General features: G+C 41.0%; 1 protein-coding gene across 1 annotated transcript in view; it reads right to left on the reverse strand.

Annotated features, from left to right (window-relative positions):
* The window catches only part of LOC138010263 (fibronectin type III domain-containing protein-like), a 64,597-nt gene that overhangs the window by 47,265 nt on the left and 7,332 nt on the right, over positions 1 to 10,000 (reverse strand). Inside the window, exons 4-11 of the mRNA XM_068857197.1 lie at positions 9,599 to 9,737; positions 9,274 to 9,404; positions 7,653 to 7,934; positions 7,193 to 7,316; positions 6,749 to 7,050; positions 5,546 to 5,854; positions 3,913 to 3,983; positions 178 to 519 (exon numbers count right to left, since the gene is read on the reverse strand). Of these exons, the coding sequence (XP_068713298.1) occupies positions 178 to 519; positions 3,913 to 3,983; positions 5,546 to 5,854; positions 6,749 to 7,050; positions 7,193 to 7,316; positions 7,653 to 7,934; positions 9,274 to 9,404; positions 9,599 to 9,737 (1,700 nt within the window). The remainder of the gene's footprint in view (positions 1 to 177; positions 520 to 3,912; positions 3,984 to 5,545; positions 5,855 to 6,748; positions 7,051 to 7,192; positions 7,317 to 7,652; positions 7,935 to 9,273; positions 9,405 to 9,598; positions 9,738 to 10,000) is intronic.

Below are 10,000 nucleotides of genomic sequence, written 5' to 3' on the forward strand. Positions count from 1 at the left end.
GTGGGAGCACTCGAGGCAACCCGTGTTTTGTGGATACTCAATAATCAACAAAACGTTACAGCGTTCCCACCCATGCTATTTACTCATAACTCCTTTGAAAGCCCCTTCCACCCTAAGTTGACGACCTACTAGCAACGCTGTTATTATATTCCTCGTAAGAAGAGGCTCTCCACATACCCTGTATCCATCCACACTTCCTCTGGTAACAGTAACAAGTTTCCATGACAATTTCACACTGCGTGCCGTCACGGTTCCCACAGTGACATCTTCTGGTCTTTCAGCGGGTGGGTCCTGGCCTGAAAATGCCTTAACAAATGGACTTTTGGGTCCAGGTGCAATATCGTTAATAGCTTGAATCTGGAACTGCCACTGAACGTAATACCCAGCATTGGGAACGTTAAATCTCTCTGTTTTAGGATCGTCAAGTACGGTTTCCTCCAAACTATTTCCCTGACCTACTCGCCCATACCACAGCTTGTAGAAGAGGCCTGGACCATTCCATTCCACCATTCGCATGGCCTGCAAAAACGAATTTTACCACAATTGCTTTTAATCTCGTAATCGGATTGGCTAATTTGACTTTGTCGATAAGAGCCTAGACAAAGCTGCTCGCGTCATGCTCACGTCACCGTGCCACGCAATTGTAAGAGCATATCCGAAACGCTATTTGGGAGATAAACCAATCAGATATTGAGAAAGTTATAGACAAACATTTTCTTTGAAAGTAGAACCGCTTTCAACTTCTGCAACGGTCGCAACGATAGTAGTGGTGACAAACACAAGAGTTTCACTGTGTAACACCACTTCGTGAAACTGGTCTCACTCGGTTTTGTTTCGCTACGTCGCGGAAGCCAATCAGAAACCGCAACTTACGCGCCATGGCCATGGAACTACAATCTTGGACAAAACTCGGTTAACAACGAATAACACGCAAGTCTTGGAAAAAACAATGACAATCTATTGTTTTCATTGCGTCTTCCTTCTTAACCATTGAAACTCTCTGTTAATCGTTGTTTTATTGAATGGTTGGCGTTAAGTTGTCTTCGTAATGATCCTCTAACCTAGACCACGGTTAAAAACGTATCCTAAGGTAAGAGTTGCAAAACATCTGGAACCTGGGGGGATTTCCCGTTTATGTTCCTTCGGGATTTGACAGTCAAAATGAAGTGCTTGCCACTGCACAGTCAGATAAATACTACTTTTTGCATGTGCAGCCTCTCTCTGTGGGGAGAAAGTTTCGTTGAATTGTCTTAATGAAAAAGCAATCCATAACTTTGTCTAAGATTGTAGTATCGACTTGCTTTGCGGGAATCTGGTAACAACATTTCGAGACCAGCTCCACACGTTGCAACGCCAGCTGAAATTCGATGAGCAGCGCCGTTGCACATAAGTTTCAGCTGAAAGGTTCAACGTGTAAAAGCGGCTTAAAGTGATTCCCTAGAAATAGACCTTGTCATAGATTTCCGATAAAACTTTGGACACTGTTCTAATATGTCAAGGAGATGATAAAAATTCCTATCAAACATGATCATGTAATGGATTTGCTGATAAAAATTACGGGCAGAAACATACTTATTAAAGACAACGTTTCGGTGTCCCCATGACACCATCATCAGGTCAAATATAATATTTTACAGATAACTCGAATATTAATGTTTAAGATTAAGTTCAAAGTCCCTAGACGCTAGGTGAAAAGTTTTGCCTTTATCGAGTCACTTTGGATATTCAGACACGGTTTGTGCTCGCGAATAAGGAACATTTCATACACAAGAAAATCAAATTTGCATGAGCATTTCTTAAGAATGCGAAACATGTCAGATGTTATTGTTCTTGATTGATGTTGACTTTGGCTGTGATTGTATATTGAACCAGATCTTTTATGCTCATCGATCCGTTGATAGAGATGTCGACGCGTGTAACCAACATAGCTGGCATCACACCAGCCACATTCAAATTTGTAAACTACTGATTGTTCGTTGATCAACGGGGGCTTGATTTCTTTATGTTTGAGATCTTCTCCAACTTTTCGAGAAATAAAGACTGGGCATAAGTCGATGTTTAACAGCTTACCAAGATCTTTTAACTGCTTGCGCACAGAGTCAGCTGATTTTTGTTCCTTGAACGGTACTGATTCCGGGTCAGGTGCAGATTTGCGTGGAGGTGCTGGTGTTTGTTTGGATGTGATAAAGTTGGAGATCTTAGAGTGAACAAGATGTTCAGGATATGCCAACTGTAGGAATAAGGTCTTGAGGCGGCTACACTCTTCATGAAATAATGACCACTTAGATGATAGCATGAAAGCTCGGTCTAGCATGGTAATAATTAAGGATTTCTTATAACGATTATCAACGTGACTATTATAATGTAACAATAGACCCGTATTGGTCGGTTTCACGTATACACTAGTCGTAATATTCTGACCGTCTTTTCTTAGGACCATGCCTAAGAAAGGGAGAGTCCAGCACCTCCACGCAAATCTACACCTGACCCGCAATTAGTAAGAATTGTTCTACCGTTCAAGGAACAAAAATCAGCTGACTCTGTGCGCAAGCAGTTAAAAGATCTTGGTAAGCTGTTAAACATCGACTTATGCCCAGTCTTTATTTCTCGAAAAGTTGGAGAAGATCTCAAACATAAAGAAATCAAGCCCCCGTTGATCAACGAACAATCAGTAGTTTACAAATTTGAATGTGGCTGGTGTGATGCCAGCTATGTTGGTTACACGCGTCGACATCTCTACCAACGGATCGATGAGCATAAAAGATCTGGTTCAATATTCAATCACAGCCAAAGTCAACATCAATCAAGAACAATAACATCTGACATGTTTCGCATTCTTAAGAAATGCTCATGCAAATTTGATTGTCTTGTGTATGAAATGTTCCTTATTCGCGAGCACAAACCGTGTCTGAATATCCAAAGTGACTCGATAAAGGCAAAACTTTTCACCTAGCCTCTAGGGACTTTGAACTTAATCTTGAACATTAATATTCGAGTTATCTGTAAAATATTATATTTGACCTGATGATGGTGTCATGGGGACACCGAAACGTTCTCTTTAATAAGTATGTTTCTGCCCGTAGTTTTTATCATCAGATGATAAAAGTGTAATTAAAAAGGGGGGTAACCGCGCTTGTTTCCATAGTACGACGCTAACGAATGCGGCTATTTAAGTCACTTTGACAATTGCCACGCATCCCCGATGATGGACACATTTAGCTCGATTTTTTAAATGTAATACATGATATGACGCACAGCCTAGTGTCGTTCAACGGTTAGTTGTCGTACACACCTGAAAAATGTAGCTGAATGCCTTTGTGAGTACTTAACACTCCAAAATAGATTTAACTTGAGCGTGGGCTGTTCGACTCGTAATGGCTCCTTGCGTAAAATTTTATACAATCGTCAAAAAATTGGCCATAGATATTTGCTGATTTTTTACTACTCCATGAAGACATCATTTTCAGCAAAAAAATGAAATAAAAATATGCGTTACCGTACTCGGTCAGGAGACAATAGCCATTCTTTGGAGTAACCTTGGCATCAATGAAAATCCGCCATTTTATCAATGCAAATGCGTTTGCCAATGGCGCAAGAACTTTAGCGCAGTGGGGTTGCGCAATGCAAGACCAGGGAATAACCTTAAGTGAAAACGAAGGCCTTTAAAATCGATGACGCAGAAACCGTGGGGAATTCCAGTTGATTAGTTGCTTTCACCAGCTTCCAGCGTTTTAGGTTGGACCTGTGAAAACGATTCTAAAACGCTGCTGCGGATGAAAAATATTTGCTTCGTTTCCACCAAGTTAAAAACAGAGAATTTTTAAATCGCAGAAGTATAGATGGGAAGTGAATCTTGCGGAATTTGTGTGTCAAGGAAGGACCAAAACAGAGGTTTATTTTTGAGGCACTTACAGTCCATCCGATGTCAAGCTGTTCAGCCTTGCCGGGGATTCCCCAAAAGTTGTCAGGCCATTTTTCGGGAGCTATGAAAAAGGTAACATAAACAGATGATTGATATTTGGCTACAGAAAACAAATTGGGAATTGGTTCTATGCTCAGAGCATTTGCGCTTATTTTTCTTCTTTCTTGCGCTTGATTCCGCCATATTCGTGATAGTTGTTTAAGAAGGCGCACGTGAATAGCAAGCCCAGTACACACGTGCAATAAGTACGTGAACTAATTGAGTCACTTTTCTTTAACGTGTGCAGCCTAAAGCCATGTCCTGACTAAACACGAAAAGAAAAGCCCAAACAATTGTCGTTTTGTCTCAGCAAAGGGTGGTAAGTAACTCCGGATTCCGTAGTTCCTGACTATGTGTATGTTTCTCTTGCTTATGCCAGCGTCATTAATGACGACCAGGGCCTTTAAAGATCGAGAGATTTTATAACGCGTTAACGGAAAACGACAGGATGTAACTCGATTTTGCCGAACATCAAAGAAACTTGTTTGATTTTTGATAAATTCTTGAACTATAGATATTTAACAGCTTCTCAAAGAAACAAGACTTTTGGTCGTATTTTCGAAAAAAAACTGTTTCGTTCTTTCCGCACTGTAAGACTCCTGATCCAGAGAGAAAGATTTCTGCGACCATATTCGCTCGCTTTCTGGGGCCTTTAAAATCGTTGGTCAAGTTAACGAGCACCCACCCTGCTAGCAGAGCCTCTCTAAAACTCACCAGAGGGCAAGCAAGAGAGGTCCTTTAGACGTAAAATTATTTATCCTGCCTCCTACCTAGATTAGCTTCTTAGTTATTTTCTAGGGGGCATTGTACCTTTCTTAAGTCCATTACTTATTTCGTGTATCCCTATTTACGTGTGGTACAAATAAACTTGTTGTAAACTTGCAGAAATCGTGTCAAGTTCTGGGCTAGACACTCCGGTTAAACCAGTTTAGGCAACGCGCGCATCATATTTTTGACAAGGCGAAGGTGCAATCGAGACTTGGCCCGGCTTCGAAACTCTCTCCAGGCAACGGCTTGCGCATACTCAACAGAGACTTCACACCATTTCTGCAGAGTCTATGTTGGCAGTGTGACCGTCACCGGCACCCATATTATAAAATACCTGCAATACCTGCCCCTGATCCCTGCCAACAACAATAAATAAACAAATTAATTAAGGACAGTGCCTACTATTGCTATTGGGCATACGTCCTGCGCATCTCGAGATACTTGGGCTTCCCTGTCGGTAATGCTTACTAATACAGGGGTATTTTTGCGCAGCTTAGAACTATGCAGAGGAAGTAGATCTTCGTTTAAGTACTCTTGGTATCCAAAAAGAAAATTGGGGGTAACCACGGAGAGATAATTAAGTTTCAATTAAAGAAAGAACGCCATAAATTGCTTCGTATTTTAAAGCCTTTTAAAAATATTGCTCATGAATTATCTTTGAAAATTGCGTGGTTACTCCAAAGTTTCTTTTGGGATTTCAATAACACTTTTTAAGATCTACATTTCCTGTATAATCATAAATCGGGGCAAAAATACCTTTGATTTAGTAGGCACCGTCCTAGATATTTCATTAAAAGTGCGCACAAATTTGCATACCTGCAGCGTCTGTTCGGCACACCGAGCTCGTGGGTTTACTCGGACGACTTGGTCCAAAGCCATTGACAGCTCTAACCCGGAAGGCCAGGTCCGCGTTTCCGGCCATTTTCACCAGCGCATATGAAGTGGCGTAATGCTTGGTAACATTTGCAATGACTTGCCAGAAGTCGTCAGCGTAGGCCGATTTTCGCTCGACCAAAAAATGAGTAATCGGGGCTTGGTTTGCTCCGCCCGTTACCCAGGTCAATGTTGTGTTTCGGTTTTGGCAGTCGGAAGATAATTTTAGATTGTATGGTGGATATGGGGCACCTAAAAGACAGAAGGAAAGAAAAATGGTGAAAGTTATCAAAGAAAATTACAACGCAGTGTACTTTAAAGCTCGACTTTACCTTTATTAAATCAGACGCGACGAAAGGGTGGTTTTCAATTGAGTGTCGAAAGTAATTAGCGAATTTCTTTGGTTTTGCGTTGCTTCACTCAGTGATTGGTTCAAAGTTCTTGTGCCAATTTTTCAAGCAATCAGAAGTAAAACCAAAAACAGATTATCTTCAACGTCTTTTCACTCAGTATTGCTCTAATTTCAACCCGAGAAACTCTGAGGGAAATCCGCAAATGGAAATCCGCAAATGGTTAGACTTACAAGTCTTCTCGGATAAGGAATGTAAACCAGAGGTCCCATCTCATAGCCCTTCTTAGCCTGTTCCAGTCTCCCAGATAGTCAGGAAAACGAAAACAACTGCGTGGGAAAAGCGAGTGGGGGCTTGGGCTTGGGTCGACCCAGGCCCCCAGTCATTATTCGCACCCATTTTTTTTTTCTTTCCCTTCTATCTGGGAGCCTGGAACCAGCTAAGCCCTTTTTGTTTTCCATAAATAATATGTGACGTTAAGATAAGACGATAACAGTAGGGTACGTAGTCCCCGGTGTTTTGCTCTGACCTAATCTGGACGGGGGTATCTTTCACTTCCTAAAATTAATTGTAAACTGCGCAACAGGCAGTCTGGCTTAAGCCCCAAATAAAGCATTGTAAATTAGTCTTGAAAAGCCCCGAGGGAAGAGACTAATAACTTGACTTGACTTGACTTCACTTCACCCGCGACACCGGGTTGGTAAGATTACACGTAAACCCGAGTTATTTTTTGACCCCACCTATGCGAGTTAACCCACTTCCCGTCTCTTTTTTCTATTTTAACCCGAAATCGTACCTGCGATATCAATAGTAGCCGAGGCAGAGTCTTCAGATCTCCTTGGGGCTGGAGTATATGCCAAACAGGTGTAAATCCCAGCGTCTTCGACTGTTAAGTCCGCAATGGTCAATGCATTCCGTTCCCACGTGACCCTCTGGTTATACTCGATAAAAGCATCATCTCTCTTCCAAAGGTAATACAATTCCAACCGGTCGTCCACTTGAGCCTGACAGCGCAAGTCCACCCTGCTTCCTTCAGTAACATTCCTGTCTTTTGGTGCAAGTATTATCCGAGTCTTCTCTGAAACCAACGGTTTTAAACTGTTGTTTTAAAGTTGCCGTTATTCAGCTCGAGATTTGAGCGCCAGAATTCCGGGAAACGCGGTAAGTAATACGTTCAAAATCGGGACGGAACGGGACGAAAAACGTTGTAAAAACGGTTCGTTTTAGTCAGGTAAATTACGTGAGTACCACAAAATGAACTAAGTGCAGTTGACACTGGTAAGGCAAGAAAATTTGAAAGGTGCATTTGAGATCGGCATAATCGATGCCACAAAGGAGACAGTGAATTACCACCTCTTTCTGCTCTCATAAAAAATACGAAGCTGTCACCTTTCAAAAATATGGGCATGACTCCTTTACAGTACTCAATAATACCATTTAACAGGATCTATCCGGATTCAGATGTCTTCAAAGATTCCACCCGGACTATGGATACTTCAGTCTCCTTTGCGGCTGTTTTTTTTTGGATGTCACGCAACGTTCCGAGAGTCGCGTGACGCCCCAATAACGAACGAGACTATAGATACTTCGCACCCTCAACCTCATTCCCAGGGGCTCTCTTCTTCTCTTCTTCTCTTCAGAGAGACCATGGCAACGAGGTTGACGTACTTCGCTTCATCCAACAATCTGCGTTTTCTTACCATAAACAGTCGCAGTGCTTTCTGCCGAATCATTTCCCAGGAAATTCTCCGCATAGCACAAGTATTTGCCCTGATCTCGGCTACGTTGAACGTTGCTAATCACCAAGGTGCCGTCGCTTTCGATCTGATAAGTCACACCAGGCGTGATGTCGACATCGTCCCTGTACCACTTGAATATGGCTGGTCTCGGAGTAGCTTCGGGGTCGCATTTCAATCGTCCTTCACTTTCTTGAAACAGGTAAAATGGACCAAATCCATTCTTTTGAAACGATGGTGCAATGGCTAAAAGTCATTCAAGATCTGTTAGTCACAATTAGGTAAACCATAGTTACTCTTTCATCAACTATTTATGGAAAAAAAATTGCAATATTAGCCGGCGCAGATACCTGCCTTAAATTAACTTACATAAAATCAACCGGTTTTTTTTAAGGAGAGGGGAAAACCGAATACACCTTATTCCAAAATGGCCGCCATTTAGATAGGCTTTCTAATCAAGTTGCAAGGGGCTGCACACTAAGTTAAGGATCGCATTTTCTGGTTCATTAATTGTTGATGTGAAGCACAAAGAACGCTGGAAAAAAGTTTGGTCCGTAACTTATAGTGCGACCCAAGAAAACGAGCTTAGTAAGATTACATTACTATTAAGGTAATTACTAAGGGCTCTTTCCTTTTGTCAGAACTGGCAGGCCACACCCACCAGGTTGCAAAGAAAATGCAACAATTTGAAGAAACACTTGCATGATAATCCCTTGCATTCTCCTGGAGAAGGATATACACGTATCATCCTCGAAGTGTGTTCATTTGAAGGCGTAATGTTGAGTTATTCCCTCCAAATGACCGGTCTGGCCGGTCAGTTCTGTCAAATGGAAAGTGCCCAGATTATAGAAAGATTATGTTATCATAACAAAGAAATGGGTTATCAACTGAGTTGGTATGGTGAATTGACCACGGTAATTATAAAGAAATTTGAAAGCTGACGTTTCGAGTGAAGCCTTTCGTTCGAGAGAATTACAACATTACATCTCTAGATCTTAAGTGTTATCAAGCCAAAAGAAAACAAAAAAAAAAAAAAACACACACACACAAAACAAACTTGTACGTTTCGGTGAGCGATCGTTCGCAAGGTTAAATTAGGTCGGTCACTGAGACATTCAGAATTTATTAACGTAACATTTAATTTTTATTGAACATAGGAATGAAATCACGTGGCTTTCTAACAGCGATTTCAAGCCAAAACTATGCAGCGGGCGGGCACAAAACATAAGTCACAGGTCTCTGTTTTACCAACACAGAAACAAACCTGAACATTCAATTCATTAAAGCTATTTAAAAAAAATAGACCAAAGGTTACCTTTAATGAATGTTAACCCTTTGACGTCCAAACTGGCTTAAACCGGCCAGACTTAGCATTTTACTCTGTCTAAAGCCAGACAATTTTACTCGTCAAAGGGGGAACCCCTGGGAGTCAATGGGTTAAGGTTTCTTTCTGTATTGGTAAATTACAATGACCTGTGACTGGAAACCTGTGACCTGTGTTTTGGACTTGCCAGTATGCAGCAAACAAAAACTATCTTTACTGGTAAAAGTTCAAAGTACGATGTACAAACTACATTTAACTCACCGAACACTTCAACATAAGTCGACGAGACTATCATGCCATGTTTGTTTTCAGCTACACATTGGTAAATGCCGGCCTCGTCCAATGTAAGATCACTGAAAAGTAGGTCAGTATTCACCCGTCGTACCTTTGAACTGTGAAAGGTACAAAAGATGGGGTTAATCATACATGGATTGGCAGAGACGATCACTTAAGTCCAGAAAATCCAAGTTAATGGCCATCTGCCAATAAAGATTGCGCACTATTCACCACATTTTCAAACTCAAGGTCACTCATGAAGATACAGTGCAAGGAGAAACTAATTCATCGCAACTTGACTTTAACTAACCTTGCCACTAATTCAACTCCATCTCTGAACCATTTAATTTGTGGTTCAGGCTCTGCATACACGTCACAGCTCAAGTTTGCATTTGATGCTATGGGAAATTTTTTCACTTTAGGTATTTCAACATTCCATCTTGGAGCAACTGGGAAAAAGCATTGTTGAAGGATAATTAAATAATTACTAAATAAATAATTCAATAAAATAATCATAATTACTAATACTGTAACTGACGGGTTCCTGATGAGGACCAATAATTATTAATTAAATAAATTTACATTATATTACCATAAGATTGTAACATGCCAGAGAAAAAAAAAATTGAAGCCCTCTTACCGGTGAGAGACATAGAGAGACAATTTATGTTTAATTATTGAGAGCGAGCGTGATTTTAGTGTTGAAAGGTAT

This window comes from Montipora foliosa, chromosome 7 (genome assembly GCF_036669935.1).
Source record: "Montipora foliosa isolate CH-2021 chromosome 7, ASM3666993v2, whole genome shotgun sequence".
NCBI lineage: Eukaryota > Metazoa > Cnidaria > Anthozoa > Scleractinia > Acroporidae > Montipora > Montipora foliosa.